The following is an 18,639-nucleotide window of genomic DNA, read 5'->3' as shown; positions in this document are numbered from 1 at the left end:
CAACATTGCCCAATTCCATTTGCGATAAAATAACGGCGAAAAAGTGTTAATCTCTCTCCAAAATCCTTTTTTTTGGACGTGGAAACAACTTTTCGCCATACATTTCCTTCTACCGACTCGCAATGTTTGCCCCCTGGCGATCTCAGAGTTCTTTGCGCATAACATGGGTATCCGATTACTGGCAACTCATTCATTTACTTCAGCCTTGTTGGACTTTTGATTATGCTACCGAAGTAAGTTTAGTGATTGGGTTCGTTTGAGTTCCGCAATCGACCATGATCGCGGAACTCTGACAAAACAATAGGAACATTGCAATTGTCCAAACTGTCCATGCGTGAAAGTCTGAAACTACCCACACGCAAACGGTTATAAAAACGGAACACTTGGCGTGCGTGGTGTATTCGGCGTTCGACTTTCTTCAAAATACCCCTACCGGAAAAATGTGGATGTTTTGCTTTTTGTAGGTGTCTCACAAAGAACGTTATACAGGTGAATCAGCTTTATTTCGTTCATTGCATTGCTCGGCTTGTTACACGACTTAACTAAAAATAGACTCTTGGATGATACGTGTATTAAACAGAGGTGGATATTATGCGCCGATCAATTCGAAGCTTCGACGTCTGTCCCCGAGCAGGACATTTGAATCGAAGGATTTCTTGTGTGATAACGAATATTGGTAAAATTTAGCAAAGTCACGCCACTGTTGGGTTTTTTACTTGCAAGCGTCATTGCACGGTGTGAAAAATTTATGATACTAAATGTGTTCAGCAACTGAATGCAATACCTTCGATTGAATTGTATTTAATATTGTTTGAGAGAGGTCGTTGTACATTTTAGAGCGTTTTTTCATTCACTATTCAATAGCAGTTCATGTTCTGCGGACACCAACTATTTCATGAAAAAGGCAAGGTCAGTGAACATGACATTCTACAAAGATGCTGGTGGACAACCCTCCTAAGTGACTATTTAGGTCAAAAAATTTTTTTCGTCAAAAGTGCCCGTTTTTTTGCATATGGCTTTCAATTTACTTACCTAACAATGCCTTGCTGTTTTTTTCGCCAGTTTGCTTTTCGTTTTCGAGAAAATCGAAGCCAAAATATCCAAGAGTCCTTGAATGGTGTGCAATGAAGCACATAAATGTAAATTTGACAGAGTTTGTTAGCGTGTGTTGCGGGGCGCAAGTGGTTTAAAGCGCGTGCATGTTATGAATTATGACGTAGGACGTCGGTTCAAATCTTGAATTTTCCCCTGTTTTTTCTTTTTTTTCCTTTTTTTTTTTTTTTTTGCTCTTCGTTTTATTACATTTTTGTTAACAAGAAAAACCTATTTGTCGATTGAAACCGCCGAACAATGCCAGTCAGATCTGCTGGTTCAACGCTGGCTTCGACATTTTTCCTTTATTTGACAACCGTCACGGACGGATTTTATTTTAATTGATTAAAACGATCTTCTGCAAATTGTTGCTCTGGTTCGTCATCAAGCTCTGTTTCAATTTGCCACTAGCAGCGACTTTCAAAGTTTTAATAGAACAATTTGGCATACTTTCATAACTACAGCTTTCAATGATTTGTCCCTCACGGTTATTTTTCCCCGCTGTGAAGCCTTTTCCTGAGCATAGCTGTAAGTTCAGTTCGTCAGGACTTTTTTCTGCCAAGACACCAATGTTGAACCAATCAAGATATTCTAAACCACTTGCGCCCCACAACACACGTTTGATTCTGATTGGCTAAAAGGAGTGCAGTTTTTCATGTAACACCTGTGCAAATTACAATAAAGATATCTGAAGTTAGTAGGAAGACATTCAACAACCACCGACATTTATCTGCAGTATTTCAAAGGTGGTCGAAGTTCACCCTCGACCTTATGAAGATAGCCGAAGGTAACTGGCTGTTTCCCTAGCACTTCGAGGATTATCCAAATCCTTCTGAAGATCAATGAATAATGTAGATTGTCTGAATTGTATCCTATTTGGTTCTGAACACAAAGAAAAGACCAACCAGAACAGTTCACTTTAGTAATTTTTCTTGAGCAGGAGAAAAATATGCATGGTCATAGCCTGTTCAACTTAGTCTTACTGTCACCTCTACGTTCTTTGCAACCTTTCAAAGTTTGCTGAGTTCTCTAACCATATTACTTCTTTTAGATACACAATTTGGTGCACATCAGAGTGGTAGCAACATGGAAGAAAAGAGAAAGCAGACAACGTCACAGAAACAATCTGACAAGAAGGAAAATCACTGTGGACTAGAAGCTTGCAAGCCTGAAGTTGCCAATGGCTGCATTGGCTGTAGGAGGCACAGACTGGAAAATGAGGGCTTAAAGAACAAGATTCAAAAACTTGAGAGGAACCTTAACATGGGATGTAAGAATGAAGTATTCTATCACATAATTAAATTTGGTAGACATAAAGGACCGTTCATTTTTTATGGGGTAGGGAGGAGGGGGGGGGGGGGGGGGGGCGGGCTGGTGGGATTTGATAGATGGTCATTTCTATATATAATGATCTGCCCCTCTTCATCAGAATTTTTTCCTAACCCCCCACTGTACCCCTAAAGTTTTGGGATGAACCCCCCCTCCATGGAAATAAAAAAGTAAAATAATTTTGTTGCAGTCTGAACAACTTAGAAGAACAATATACCAATTTCAAGCCAGTCTAAGCAGTTTTTGAAAAGCAGGTTGCATGGTTGTTACGAAAGGTTTTAGTGTATTTACAGGGTTCACAATGTCGATATTCAAAAAGACATAGACAAAGACTGCAAAAAAGCTGGCATAGCCTCTTTTTAAGGGAAGTCACTCATAGAGGTTCAGGTACATTTGTGTATTACACACATATATAATGAGGGTTCTGGCGCAGCGGTTTACAACAAGGGATCAAACAGGCAAAAAAACGCTCCCACCCTCAACTTCCCGATGCTTGCGAGGGAAGTTGAGGGTGGGAGCGTTTTTTTGCCTGTTTGATCCCTTGTTGTGCTGCGACCAGAACCCTCATTATGTATGTGTGTGGCGAAATAGAGGGTCCAGCGAAGCTGCAAAGTTTGTAATCAATATGCGCGGATGTGCCCTTCACTTGTTTGTACAAAAATCGCGCCAGAAAATTTTTCGTGTTGAACAAGTATATGCACTGTGTATACTGCGCCGACATGGTTGCCGCAAGATACTCGTCCGATGTTCTGAAAATGTTCTACGGCTCAATATTGAGGGAGGAAGCTGACATGGCTGCCGAAAGAAATTCGTCCAATGTGCAAATTTCCGAGGCCATTCAAAACGTCCCTCCAGAGCTTCGTGAGAGAATTTACAAGGAGTATCTCGCGATAAAAAGAAGGGAAAGAAAGTCAATGGGCTGGGATGAGGTGCATTACGAGATTGATGAGGCACCCTTTTGCGAAAAAAGATCAAGAATTGTTAAGGTCATTTTTTGCAGTAAATGCAACTCTTGCGGTCTAAAAGGACTCTGTTACGAGTGTTATAAAAACGGAAAAAAACATTATCTTGGCTACCCCGTGTATGACGAGAACGACTACGCCGACATCTTTCAGCAATTTTACTGAGCGGCGACGATATAACCTCCGGTCGAATTACATTTAAAAATCCAAGGCTTCATCTGCATATCAAAAAAACATGCTTGTCAGTGTTCACTTGATTGCGTTTCTTGTGAATGAATATTTCACGCCTGAGTGGCAGTGACAAGTGCGTGATATTACACGCGAATTGTTTTCATGACGCGCTTCCAGTTGTTTGAGACTTTCGGACAACAGCTTCCCGTTGCGAATTCCTGATGGCTTCAGTTAAAGCTGGTTGCATTCCTCTTGGCTTCAGTTGAAGCCATCAGGAATTTTCAAAGCCATCAGGAATGTTGAAGCCAAGAGGTGTCCCGAAGTTGTACGGTACACAAAAGACTCTCGATGTTGTGAACAATTCCCAGGTTTAATGACAAAACGAAACGAAAATTATACAAAATAGTTTCTCTCTTGATCCTCGTGTTGTTTGCGTTGTGTTCGTGTCTCTCCCCTGTTTTTAACCTATTTCACAATACTTGTCTCTTATTACAATTTCACTTGTTAATCATCTTTAATCATCTAAGAACTAAATATGACATCCGGTTGTAACGCTACGCAGTCACGATAGTTCCGGTCACGCTCCCCTAAAATTTGATTATCACTTAAATTTTACTTTTATCACGATGAATGTCACTTGAAACTGAAAAAACGATTCAAAGTTCAATCATCCGAGGCAATTAATCTGATTTTAGCTCCTGCGTCTACTGCTGCTCTTCTTCTCTCAACGTTTCTCCCCTGTATTCTAATCTCCGCTAACTCCTCTGTGTTCCTTTCAAGTGGGCTCCGTATTTCGAGAGGACACACCAGCTGTATTGGCCTCTGGATTTGGTTTCCCTTGTATAGCAAATCAACTCCTCTTACAACTCCGTCTCTGCCTCTGATGTGTTTCAGCACACGACCTTTCTTCCATTCTCCTCTGTTCTTCTCATCACCGATGATGAGTACGACCTCTCAGATTTCTGGGTAGTCACTCTCGCCTCTCTTGATTCGGTGACTTTCCATAAGGCCATGAACATACTCCTTCTTCCACCTCTGCCACACATGCTGCTTTTCTCATTCAATCGTGCATGTAACTTGGTGACTTCGTCTCCGTCCAACTCTATGTCTTCTACGGTATACGATTCTTGTCCCCACATGAGTGTGTTAGGCGTCAACACTTGCTCCTCTCCTGTTTCGCTTTCCATGTATGTCAAAGGACGGTTGTTGAGATGCCGTTCGATATCAATCACTACAGCTTCAAATTGTGCGTACTCTAGGTGTGTTCTCCCCATTGTCTTGTACAAGGTTCTCTTCACCTCTTTAATTAACCTTTCGTACAGTCCTCCCCACCACGGCGACTTTGATAAGTTGAATTGCCACGTTATCTGCTGTTGCGCTAAGAAGTCTTGCAGCTCTTCACTCTTGCGTATCTTCTTGATCCAGGTGGCTGTGGTTTTGAAGACGGCTGCGTTGTCCGACACGATGCGTTTTGGCCGGGTACGGCGTGTGATGAATCCGTTGAGCTTTCTCTGGAATTCCTCCGCTGTTTGTGACTTAGTCACCTCTAAGTGCACTGCTCGTGATGTTGCACAAGTGAATATCAATATGTGACACTTGCCCTGCTCTTTCTTGGAAATCTTGTAACTGAGGGGTCCTGCGAAGTCGATCCCTGTGGTCTCAAATGGTCTTCCACATTCTGTGCGGAACGGTGGTAGTGCAGCTGTTTCTGTTGGTCTGTATGGTTGAGTGCTAAACACCTTGCACAAGTAACAGCTGTTGATTATCTTCTTCGCCTTTGATCTCAGTTGAGGTATCCACCACTCCTCTCTCACTGCTGCCATGGTGCTTGCGACTCCTAGGTGCTTTATGTCTTCGTGGATATGACGTATGAGCTTGTCTGCAAATACTCCCCCCTCAATGTACGTCGGCTGGTAACCAGGAATCCTCCCCTTGCATTTGAAGATACCAGTGTTTTCGTCTGTTACTAACTTCCAACCGGGGCTTTCTAGATTTGGTTCCATGTCTGCTTGCTCTTTCCTTATCCATCGGTCTCTTGCGTCACTCAACTCCTCGGTCGTCAACGGCCCCTTTCTCTTCTTCGTTCTGTGTTTCTTGGTGAGTGAGTTGTGTTTGAACCGTAGAGCCCACGCGGTCACTCGGAAGGTTCTCCAGAGTTTGCTTCTAGCAAGGAGTGTGTCCCACTCATCAGGCTCCTTCTTGGCTGAATAAAGCGTTTCTTCCTTTTCTGGTCTGTGTTCTTCACTGACGCTTTTAGTTTTCTCTAATTCCGGCTGTTCGGGCCACTCCTCCTCATGTAGCAACCACTCCGGCCCTTCAAACCACTGCCCTTTCTGCATCTTCTCTAGTGAGGCACCACGGCTTCCTAAGTCTGCCAAATTCTTGTCAGTTGGGCAATATCTCCACTGGATTCTGGTTTCTTGAGTGATCTCAGCGATCTTCCTCACTCGATTGGATACGAATGTTTTCCATGCTCTTCCTGGGTTGCAGATCCAAAATAGCGCAACCATGCTGTCCATCCACACGTTCACTGAAGTGATAGGCCACCGCCCCAGCGCTGTCAGTAAATTCCTCACCATGTTTGCGGCCATCTGTCCTCCCACCAGTTCTAGCCTTGAAATCGATGTGTTACGTTTTGAAATCCTCGATTTTGACGTTAGCAGCCCCTTCACAAAACCTGTTGAGTGCTCCACTACAGCAACGGTCACCGCTGAACACGCTATGTTACTGGCATCTGCGAAAACGTGGAGATGTACAGCCCTTATCTTGCTGATATCTCTGGCTACGCTCCTGGGCACCTTGATGTTCCTCAGCTGACTACTCCACTTGAGCCAATCTCGCGAATTGACACTGTTCACTTCAGTGTTCCAGCCAACCTTTTCATCACACACCTCTCTGTAAATTCGCTTGCCCTCTACCATGGTCGGTGAAATTATGCCGAGCGGATCATAGATACTTGAGAGTTGACTGAGAATGGATCGCTTTGTTGGTGCTTGTTCACCCTGTATCTGTGCTTGGATCTCTAGCGTATCCTCCCTCTTGTCTCACACGAGTCCGAGCAACTTGCTTGGATTGTCCTCACTATCTAATTCTGGAATGTTGGACTCCCACTTGTGTACTGGGAACCTGGCGCCTTCAAGAATCTCAGTTGCTTCCTGTTTGAACTCCTTTAGTTCCTCCACGCCCCTTCCGGTTTTCATGAGATTGTCCACGTAAGTGTTTTCTTTTAGCGCTTGGACAGTATCCTCTAACTCCGGCGGTTGTTCATTGAAATGATGCTGAAGGGTAGCCCCCAGCATGAACGGGCTAGCTTCTGCTCCGAAGGGCACTCTTGCAAAACGTAAATGCTCTTCCTTTCCATTTATGTTGAATAAGAAGCGGAACGCATCCCTGTCCTCCTCCTTGATTGCAATCTGTAGGAACGCCTTTTGAAGATCCGCCAGCAGTATGTCAGATGACATTCGCGCCCTAATCATGATGTCCCATAGCAGCGGTTGTAGCGGTGGGCCGGTGTGCATGCACTCGTTCACACTGTTGGCGAGTGGATGTGGTGTGACGATAAGTTTTCTCGGTAAGCTACTGTGACGATAAGTTTTTCCTGCAACACTGTAAATTTTGGACTGAACGGACACTTGAACTGACAACTGGGGGAATCCAACTCTGGCGAGCACTGCCTGGCTGCGGGAACGGAAACTCGTCACGATTTCCTGGCACACGAGGATTCACTTCAATGGTCTTCACTACGGACGTCAAGGAAGAGACATAACTTGGTCCAACAGTAGTTTATTCTGCACTCTAACGTCGAGGGTGAAATTGACATACTCGGCGGAGTAGCCGCTGTAAAATCGTAACGATGTAGCCGATGTAATCGATGTAATCGAAAATGCTTTACAAACGTACTTGCTTATATATCATCCTTTACACGTCAAGTGTTTACAATATGCTAATGTAACTTCAGGTATACAATACGAGCGGAAAGTACTTAATTAAGATAGCGAATTCTAATCAACACCACGAGGCTTCCAAAATTAAAAATAGAGTGCTAGGATTAAAATCACACAGGCTGAGATTAAGATAGAAAAAACTTAGGAAATTAAAAGTGAGATAGTTAAATTTGAAATTCTGAATTGGTGTTACCGACAGCAAGGAAAAATTATCTTATGAATAGAAAACATTAAAACTCCATTAGTGAAAAGTAGTTCAGCTGGCTAACCTCCGAGGAAACTAATAAAACTTCATTAGTGAAAAGTAGTTCAGCTGGCTAGTTTCTGGGGGAACGGAAAGTAGCTTTTAATAATAAAAGAAACTCAAATGACCCGATAACGAACTACTTGTCTTCTAAATGAAAGTTAGTGAAACAGCGTTGCACACGCTCAGGTGTACAAAGAATCGGCAAAGTACAAAGAAGAACAAAACTTAAGATTTCCAGTAGTTAGCTGAAAAGAGGCTACTGTTGGCTTTTCTACATTTTCCAAATAATAAAGAAATGTCTGTCCAATGGCGAATTTTCTCATAACAGTGGTTTCGCGCTTGCATCGAACACCATTCTCACCTTGGTTGAAGTAGCGCTCTCTCTCACCACCGGCTTGTGGGGCATGTAAACTACGCGTTCACCCGTTGGCTGCTCTGGAGCTTTCTCGACGATGCTCTGCTCGATCTGCTCGTAAACTATGTTGTCATATTCAATCTTCAGCTCTTCGTTTCTCTTCAGTTTTCGTTCTACGTTGTGAAGACGTCTCCTGCTTGGCTCCTCATTTGTGTTTGAGAGCTTGGCGCCTGGAATCCACGGCACGCCCACCTCGTACCTGCCATCACTTGTCTTCGATATGCCCTCTTGAAATTCCTTGTAGATGTCTAGCTGATCGTCTTCCCCTCGGTCCTCTACTCCTAAAACGTCGAGCGAGTACAGTCTTTCATACTCGTCAGTCTCTCTCACATACATGCAATTGCTGTCTGTGTATTCTTTCCCACCATGAACAATCCAGCCAAATGTGGTTCCCTCAACGATTGGATCTTCCGGTTTGCCCTTATACACTTGTTCCGTCCTGATCTTGCAGTAGGTTGCATCCCCGAGTATTAGATGGATTGGATACTCTTCGCTTGCGGTTCTGTAAAACATCTTTCCCTGGACATGTTGATATTTCTCCTTCAGTTCTGAAAGGGTGGGCCTCTTGATAGTTGTGAAATCTGCGAGTTTGCTTCCTGTAATTTCTATTTTCTCGCTTGCCTTACTGTCGATTGAGTTGATTGTCACGTCATAGATTGGCATAGACTGTTTCTTCGTCCCATTAACCGTTACAATGTGGCGTGACTCGTGACGTATTGGGTTTAACTTCAACTTGTTAGCTGCTTCTTTGGAGATAAAGTTTCTTCCCGACCCTGTGTCTAGGTAAGCCCAAAACGTACTCCCCTGGATTTTCAATGGTACTATGGCGGGTAGGGACCTTTCCTCGACAGAAGGCGTGTATCCGCTTAGCGTGGCGTTGGGATCTTGCGTCTCGCTTCCCTTGGACCTATCACATAGGCTGGTGTGGTGTTTGCTCTTACACTTATAGCACAACCTGCTTCGACATTCCTTCCCGGTATGTCCTGGGCGGGCGCAACTGAAACATAGTCGTCTTGCTGCAAAGAACTCTCTCCGTTTCGCGATTGTGTCGTATGTTGGGCACGATTCTCCCCAGTGGTTTTTCTCACAGAACAGGCAGTGGGGCTGTTTCTGGCCAAAATAACTACGTTCCCTTCTTTTTGGTTCCGTTTGATCTTTGTGATTGTCTTCGGGTTTGTTACGCTTGAGCCATTTTTGGATAGAATTGATCAACTTTTCCATGTTCCAATCTTCCCACCCTTCGTCTGTTCTCACCAAATCGGGTTTTACTTGGGGAAGCTTGTTCAGGGTTGACAGAACAAAACCCTTGAGCATCTCTCCCTCCCCCAGAGTTTGCAGCGCGTCAAAATTCTTGCTCAGCCTCTCATAAAACTCGCGCACCCTTTCGTAATTTAGTCCTCTGGTAACTGGCAAGTTAATTATCTCTTCCATATGTGCAGCGACAACAGTTTTGCTCTGTCCAAACTCAGTTCTCAACCTGTCCCACGCCGTCTTGTACCCCAGAGTACCCGGCTTTAAATTAGCTAGTCTATCTCTTACCTTTGGGGCCACCAGCTCCAAAAGGTAGCCGTATTTTTCCTCGTCCGATAATGGCTTGCTGTCTATTTGTGATGTAAACATGTTCTCAAACCTGATCCAGTCAACCGAAGTGCCGTTGAAAGGGGTTATCTTGAGCTCTGGCAGCTTCGCTCGGGCGGCTTTCGCGGCTTTTTCCATCTCGATTTTCGTTTCCGTTAATTTTAACTCCGCCGTCATCTTCTCTTCCCAAAGTTCCTTCTCTTGTTGCTGGATCTCGCGTCTAAATTTCTCCTCCTGCTCGAATTTTGCTCTGAGTTTCTCCTCCTCGGCCTTTTGACTTTTGTTTCGCTCTCTTTCCTCCAAAACCTTGCTTAGTTTGGGTTTCATCTCCAAAAGCGGCGCGTATGTGGCCTTCAAGTCCTTTTTCCACTGTCTCACCTCTCTCTGTGTCGATATTCCACGGTCGATTTTAAGTTCTTGTAGTGTTGACATAAGGTCGTTTAAGCGGTCTTGAATTTCATCCGTTCGCTTGCGCGTAAGCGCAATCTCGCTGTAATCGCAGTCTTCTAAAAGCTCATCGCCTTCCTCTAAGTAGAATTTTAGTTTGTCAATCTCTTTCTTGATTTTCTTCTCGAGATCTGGTTCTTGTTGTGACATGCCTGTCTCACCTTGGTCGGATTTCTCGTTGTCCGAGTCTCCCATGTTTGTGCAAGGTCTTGTGTTGAAATCACACTCCTGTTCACCCGGCGAATCCTGGTCCCGGCACCACTTATGTCCCGAAGTTGTACGGTACACAAAAGACTCTCGATGTTGTGAACAATTCCCGGGTTTAATGACAAAACGAAACGAAAATAATACAAAATAGTTTCTCTCTTGATCCTCGTGTTGTTTGCGTTGTGTTCGTGTCTCTCCCCTGTTTTTAACCTATTTCACAATACTTGTCTCTTATTACCATTTCACCTGTTAATCATCTTTAATCATCTAAGAACTAAATATGACACCCGGTTGTAACGCTACGCAGTGACGACAGTTCCGGTCAGAGGAATTTTACAGGCAGATTTCTATTTTTTGTCCATAGTTTGTTAGAATACGGCATTTCTTCTCGGCCTGGTCAAAAAAATAGCACTTTTCGCCTTTTTTCGACGAAAAATTGGGCACGAAACGTGGTAGAACAAAGAGATTTCACAAGAGCGATAAAAAGAAACAGCTGATCAGGGGGTTTTCCCAATTTCGCACATGACTGCGTCTTGTGAGTAACCTTCTCGAAAGTTCAAGGATATTTTTGTGACATGACAAATATCACAATCACCTGTTTTTGATAAGACAAAGAGAGAGTGTTGTGTTTTTTAGCTCAAAATTTAGTTCGAAGCGGGAGGTTTCGTGATTTTTTTTATCATTTCCTATTTGGTTCTGAACACAAAGAAAAGACCAACCAGAACAGTTCACTTTAGTAATTTTTCTTGAGCAGGAGAAAAATATGCATGGTCATAGCCTGTTCAACTTAGTCTTACTGTCACCTCTACGTTCTTTGCAACCTTTCAAAGTTTGCTGAGTTCTCTAACCATATTACTTCTTTTAGATACACAATTTGGTGCACATCAGAGTGGTAGCAACATGGAAGAAAAGAGAAAGCAGACAACGTCACAGAAACAATCTGACAAGAAGGAAAATCACTGTGGACTAGAAGCTTGCAAGCCTGAAGTTGCCAATGGCTGCATTGGCTGTAGGAGGCACAGACTGGAAAATGAGGGCTTAAAGAACAAGATTCAAAAACTTGAGAGGAACCTTAACATGGGATGTAAGAATGAAGTATTCTATCACATAATTAAATTTGGTAGACATAAAGGACCGTTCATTTTTTATGGGGTAGGGAGGAGGGGGGGGGGGGGGGGGCGGGTTGGTGGGATTTGATAGATGGTCATTTCTATATATAATGATCTGCCCCTCTTCATCAGAATTTTTTCCTAACCCCCCACTGTACCCCTAAAGTTTTGGGATGAACCCCCCCTCCATGGAAATAAAAAAGTAAAATAATTTTGTTGCAGTCTGAACAACTTAGAAGAACAATATACCAATTTCAAGCCAGTCTAAGCAGTTTTTGAAAAGCAGGTTGCATGGTTGTTACGAAAGGTTTTAGTGTATTTACAGGGTTCACAATGTCGATATTCAAAAAGACATAGACAAAGACTGCAAAAAAGCTGGCATAGCCTCTTTTTAAGGGAAGTCACTCATAGAGGTTCAGGTACATTTGTGTATTACACACATATATAATGAGGGTTCTGGCGCAGCGGTTTACAACAAGGGATCAAACAGGCAAAAAAACGCTCCCACCCTCAACTTCCCGATGCTTGCGAGGGAAGTTGAGGGTGGGAGCGTTTTTTTGCCTGTTTGATTCCTTGTTGTGCTGCGACCAGAACCCTCATTATGTATGTGTGTGGCGAAATAGAGGGTCCAGCGAAGCTGCAAAGTTTGTAATCAATATGCGCGGATGTGCCCTTCACTTGTTTGTACAAAAATCGCGCCAGAAAATTTTTCGTGTTGAACAAGTATATGCACTGTGTATACTGCGCCGACATGGTTGCCGCAAGATACTCGTCCGATGTTCTGAAAATGTTCTACGGCTCAATATTGAGGGAGGAAGCTGACATGGCTGCCGAAAGAAATTCGTCCAATGTGCAAATTTCCGAGGCCATTCAAAACGTCCCTCCAGAGCTTCGTGAGAGAATTTACAAGGAGTATCTCGCGATAAAAAGAAGGGAAAGAAAGTCAATGGGCTGGGATGAGGTGCATTACGAGATTGATGAGGCACCCTTTTGCGAAAAAAGATCAAGAATTGTTAAGGTCATTTTTTGCAGTAAATGCAACTCTTGCGGTCTAAAAGGACTCTGTTACGAGTGTTATAAAAACGGAAAAAAACATTATCTTGGCTACCCCGTGTATGACGAGAACGACTACGCCGACATCTTTCAGCAATTTTACTGAGCGGCGACGATATAACCTCCGGTCGAATTACATTTAAAAATCCAAGGCTTCATTTGCATATCAAAAAAACATGCTTGTCAGTGTTCACTTGATTGCGTTTCTTGTGAATGAATGTTTCACGCCTGAGTGGCAGAGACAAGTGCGTGATATTACACGCGAAGTTGTTGATTGTTTTCATGACGCGCTTCCAGTTGTTTGAGGCTTTCGGACAACAGCTTCCCGTTGCGAATTCCTGATGGCTTCAGTTAAAGCTGGTTGCATTCCTCTTGGCTTCAGTTGAAGCTATCAGGAATTTTCAAAGCCATCAGGAATGTTGAAGCCAAGAGGAATTTTACAGGCAGATTTCTATTTTTTGTCCATAGTTTGTTAGAATACGGCATTTCTTCTCGGCCTGGTCAAAAAAATAGCACTTTTCGCCTTTTTTCGACGAAAAATTGGGCACGAAACGTGGTAGAACAAAGAGATTTCACAAGAGCGATAAAAAGAAACAGCTGATCAGGGGGTTTTCCCAATTTCGCACATGACTGCGTCTTGTGAGTAACCTCGAAAGTTCAAGGATATTTTTGTGACATGACAAATATCACAATCACCTGTTTTTGATAAGACAAAGAGAGAGTGTTGTGTTTTTTAGCTCAAAATTTAGTTCGAAGTGGGAGGTTTCGTGATCTTTTCCGCTTCAAGTCTGCCGTGGATGTCTTTCTCTAGTTTCTGGACATCAAAATCAGGAAGCTTTCTCGTTGATGGTTGGCGAAGCATCTTTGCTCGGACCTGATCTTTCAGAAAGTTATATTTGTGCAGGAGCCATAATCGGGGACGGAGACCGTAAGCGCGCGCCATTTCAAGTATTGGGGTTGTCCCCATGATATGGAACAATAATTCTATTTTTAGAACAAATTGGGCCATCACCTGCGGCACACGCGCGTGCATGCTGCGAGGATTTTTGCGGATGTCGCGCGGGGGAAATGGCATCCGAAATTCCCGAAATGTTTCATGTTTTTGCCCCACAACTCAACGCGTTTACGTCTGTTGGAGTTTTGCTTAAGTATTTTCGTCGTAAGCTGCTCCAGTTTGAGTGAAGTAAGACAGTGTCGAATTTAGGTATGTTCCGCTGTAAGCTTATATATATCGCTGACCAAGTTGTGTTCCGACTGATGCTTCTTTTACATGAGCTGTACATTACTCCACTTTAAATTTCACATATGTTGAAGATTAACAGCTTTTCCATTATACAGCAAAAAACTAGCTGGATATATTTAGATATAGCTGAGCTTCAGGACTTCATAGTTTCCTAGTTCCTCTTGCCACACGCTTGCGAGGAATTTGTCAGTCTATTGCGACCGAAAAGTAAAACAAAATAATTGCTAGTTTGAGTTTCACTTGAATTGTAAGCAACGCTTGATGTTTCATCGAGGCTTAATAACTTTACGTCCGCAGATACTGCTCAGTTTTATTCGTGTAAAAATCCAGTAAATTCTCTGTTGTCGATGAATGAGAGCGCCCGCCGATGCGTGTTTTGTACAGTCAGTAAACATGACAAATTGTACTTCCGCCGCACTTTCGTGTGAAAGCGTACATCGAACTCACACAATAGCTCTATAGTTTTTAAATATGTTTAAGATTGATAAATGTTTGAGAACATATTAAAAGCTAAGCTGAAAATATGTAAATAAAGCAGAAACAATCAGCAAAGTTACGATGACGCTTTCTTTAATCAACTTGGAATAACGATTTCGATTTTGTTGATCGAGTTATAAAAACTCCTTGTCTATTTTCATTTTCGCAGTGTAAAACTTCACTATGCTTATGTTGAAGAAACACACATGATGTTAGTAGCCTTTTTTGCATTCGTGAAATTTGTTGCAGCATCTCAACACAAAAGATAACGAAAGAAATCTTTGTCAAGATTTGTTGACAATTGAAAACACCGACTCGGACTTGAAAGTGCACGAGCTGCACTATGCAAATGAGCTAATTGTACGCGTCAGACTTTCCTTTCAAAAACCTTTGCAAACTCACCAAACAAGCAGAGACAATAAGAAACCATCAAAACAGGTTTTGGTTATGATTAAACATTGTGTGAGAAACTCACAAATTAACTCGATACCAGAGTAGAGAGTTTTCTTGCTATATTCTTAAGCATACGCGTGAGCTTACAACTAGCGTGAGCAGATCTTATTATTCATTCCAAGCGCGAGATTGAAGTCTTGTTTTCGACCCTGAAAAACCCACCTTTTCCGTTAGCTCAGAGCATTAAACTACATATAAGCGCCCTGGTTCGTATTCCCTGCCTTATTCCCTGCCATCGCTGTGAAAAATACGCAAGAGGATCTCTAACTCTCACCATTTGATCACGCAACGTGACAACATCTACGCGAGGGCGCCTGACATGTGCGTGAATCCGCGCGGATATATGACGTCAGGATGGCGCAATTTGTTCTAAAAATAGAAAAATTGTCCCATATCATAGGTGCGCGCGAATCCCGAGACTTACGGTCTCCGTCCCCGATTATGGCTCCTGATTTGTGATAATAGGTTTTTGGCCTGGGAAAGCACTTCTGTAAAAACCTGGGAAACTCTCTTGCTGCGGTGATCAGTACCGGATCTGTTACAGGGAATTACCTTGAGAGACGTCAACAGCACTCAGAACTTAGGTCCAACGATATCGTTTTAATCCAAGAACACAACCAAAATGCAACCGGAACATAACCGGAATGCAGCCAGAATGTAACCAAAGGATACCTCACAAGGCACGACTATTTAAGCCGAAAGCGCAATTCTAAAGGATTACGTAAAGCTATTAAAAATTCTTAACTAAATATTATCTAATACATTTCAGAAAGCTCGATTGGCTCTAACGGAATTCAACGTTTACAAGATTAATAACTTTCAAAACAACACAGGTAGATAACAGTTTAACAAAAGACTATCGCAGGTAGCAATTACAGTTGAACGCTTATTACAGTTATGATCCTACAACAAACTAGCAGGTGTCCATTACGGTCAATGAACTGGAACAGTAACCTGTAACTCAGAAATGCAAAACGAACTAACACAAATATATCTATGTTGGATTTCTATATTTTCCGACAGCGAAAGCGAATATATAAAACGTACTTAATTACCTAATTCTCTCTCCTCACATATTGCTGAAACTCCGAAAGGATAGTGTCGAACTCGTGGGAAGACACCTCGTTGTTGTTCAAAGCGTTGGAGAGCAGTCTGTTGACGGTATCCCGCTTGGCAACGGCGAGCGTGGTAATCTCTTGATGCTTCTTGATCTTCGAGTCGAGCTTTTTGCTGGCGACTATCAGCCCCGACGAAACGAGAGCGAAGCATCCACCAGCGCCGCCAAGAGGAACTGCTGCCGGCAGGCCAACCACAGACAGAGCGGAGCCAAAACTCGCGCTGGAAAACGCTGCCGAGAGAACGCTGGAGCCTGCAGCGCCGCAATTAACGAACTTTCTCGCGCGTATGTATTTTTTGGCAACGAGGCGATAGTGGTGGACCTCACCGGCCAAAGTGTTGGAAATCTCGTTGACCTTCTGCAAGCGGAAATTTTGAGAAGGCTCCGCCACCACTGGATATAGTGGCTCGGCAGGCGGCGCGCTTGGTGGCAACAGATTTGCCGAAGACATTGCGTATATATAGAAATTTAATTTAACTCTAATTCAAAAAGAAGCGGCAGGCCCTTGAAATCGAAGAGTTCGCCATTTTCATCTTTAACGCTAATGGTGATGCTATTTATGAACTTGTCTGTTGAAGCGTCACGGAAAACATTTTGCGATGAGTCGATGTTATAGCTGACTTTTTCATAAGGCTTTCCTCTGACGTCAACCTTGGCAAGAAGGTTTGACTTCTTTCCATTCAAAAAGTTCTTTGTTGAGTCAACGAGATCGCAGTGGATAAAGTAGCAACTCGGGCCGTTAAGCTTTTTGATATATTCTTCTTTCCTCATATTTCTCCCGATTCCAAGAAAATTGGCCAAACTGTAATCAACGGAAACTTCTTTCGCTTGATTAGTGTTGCCTAAATTTGCAGCGACGGTTGTAATTTTAAGAACAGAATTGGGGTTATTCGTTTCTAAGACCAATTTTCCTTTTTTCTTGTAATATTCAAAACTGGATTGCAGTTCTTTTGTGATGCTCTCGACATTGTAATGCCCTTCAGGCAATGATGCAACCACATCGTTGGTTCCTTTAAAAAACATTCTGCCGACAGAACTCAGATTATGCCACGAGTTGAAAAAAGAACAACTCAAAAGTCTGACATAGCTTGCTCCTGGGAGCGGGTCTTCGAAATAGATAGTCTTTCCGTTCTGCTGTGAAACAATAGTACCAGTCTTTCTCGGTTTCTCGGTTGTCGTCCGACTCTGTACCAGTCCTTTATTTGGGTGATACAAGCTCGATGTATTTTTTTTTTTTTTAAAATTTTATTTACCAATGACATACGTTACTTACATTAAAGTTACTTACAGAAGAATAAAATATCTACAATTAACTTACAATCAAAAATAAATATATAATTAGCTTACGATAACAACTCTACAATATACAATGATGAGGAACACACTTACATATTAACTAACAGTACCGAGATTATTTACTAATAGATTATTCACTAATAGATTATTCACATGAAATATACAAACGCGATTACATTGCTCACAAAAATTAATACTAACAATACTACAAAGCTTGAAAATTAAGAGATACAACAGAAGGGAGAATATTTTAATTAGCTTTGTGCTTTTAACAATGCAAAAAGAAGAAAGAAAAAGAGAAAAGAAAAAAACAACAAAAAAAAAAAAACAGTTACAGTTGTCATGCTGTTCAAAAAGTTCAAATAATAATAACGCCATCTACGTGATTAACAAAAAAAAAATGAAATAATCCATAAATTAATTTGGGATTAGTACCCACTTTTTTTTAAAAATAATCTTTCTTTTTGATCTTACTTTCCGTTTCATATTTGATGGCAATTTTAGTACGAAATCCTTGAATTGTGGGTTGAATTTGGCATCTTCTGTAGTCCCATATAAGTAGTTTACCAATGATTATAAAATAGTTCAGTAAGTTGAGTAAAGGGCATGGTTTGGATAATATTCCAAATAAAACATCTTGGGGGGAAAGATGAACCTGCTGATTTGAGATTTGGTGCCAGTAACCTTGAAACTCACTCCAGAATCGTTTAACAAAGGAGCAATGATAAAGTAGGTGGTATAAAGTTTCCGGTTCTGCCTTGCAAAATGAACATAGATCGTCTGTTTTAAAGCCTATTTTGTGTAATTTTGAATTAGTGTACTGAATAGAGTTGAGCACTTTGAATTGAAATCCTTTCACATAAGACTCAAGAACAACAGAGTGTGGCAGACTGAAGATTTGTCTCAGCTGATCGATAGAAAAGTTAAAGTCGTTCTGCAGTTTGTTTATGATATTAGGCAATTGTGCTATTTTGCGAACAAGAAGTGAGTAATAGTCTTTTGATTTCTTTTTTCTGACATCGAAGATGTTGTCGTCAATAAAGAAGGATGGAGGAGCTAAAGATGGACAGGAAATGATATTCTTTAAAAAGGACGGTATAGAATGGCGAAGGCCAGCCCATTGCAAATAACTAATATTGGCTATCTTGTCAGACCAGTGGCTGAGTGCGTCATTTATAGTTAAATCAAAATGTAGGTCTTGGATACGAATCACTCCCGCCTCAAAATACTTTTTGTAGAAGACTGGTCTTTTTTCGATACGAATTTCCTTATTATTCCAAATAATATTTTGCCAATCTCGTTGAGAGGCAAAGGAATCACGAAACTCCGACCACCATGAGAGCATTTCACTGTAGAACTGAGAGAAGATGTTGTAATCCTTTATATCATAGTTACAATTTAAAAAGAAAAACCCTCCCATGGGATCCAGCAAGTGTTTTAGATATGATTTCCATGTTCCGTTGTTGTCATCAAATATACGTTTTATCCATGCCAGCCTT

The 18,639-nt window shown here is 42.1% G+C and overlaps 2 protein-coding genes and 1 pseudogene across 4 annotated transcripts in view; 2 read left to right on the top strand and 1 right to left on the bottom strand.

Annotated features, from left to right (window-relative positions):
- The window catches only part of LOC149109651 (uncharacterized), a 143,795-nt gene that overhangs the window by 16,655 nt on the left and 108,501 nt on the right, over nt 1-18,639 (top strand). The window lies entirely within an intron of this gene.
- Nucleotides 1-18,639, top strand: part of LOC110068546 (uncharacterized) — a 63,735-nt gene that overhangs the window by 17,104 nt on the left and 27,992 nt on the right. For 2 of the 3 annotated variants that reach the window (XM_089293507.1, XM_089293506.1), the window contains exons 2-3: nt 2,144-2,362; nt 11,258-11,476. In XM_089293507.1, the coding sequence (XP_089149633.1) occupies nt 2,144-2,362; nt 11,258-11,476 (438 nt within the window). Of the gene's footprint in view, nt 1-374; nt 490-2,143; nt 2,363-11,257; nt 11,477-18,639 lie in introns of those variants that run through there. The other variant, XM_089293508.1, reaches the window with a different exon arrangement.
- On the bottom strand, nt 3,906-10,654 carry LOC149109662 (uncharacterized; annotated as a pseudogene).

This window comes from Orbicella faveolata, unplaced genomic scaffold (genome assembly GCF_042242905.1).
Source record: "Orbicella faveolata isolate gen_17 unplaced genomic scaffold, um_ofav_v1 contig_25, whole genome shotgun sequence".
Lineage (NCBI taxonomy): Eukaryota > Metazoa > Cnidaria > Anthozoa > Scleractinia > Merulinidae > Orbicella > Orbicella faveolata.
The sequence above is the reverse complement of the archived record's forward strand: the minus strand, read 5'-3'. Positions and strand labels throughout refer to the sequence as shown.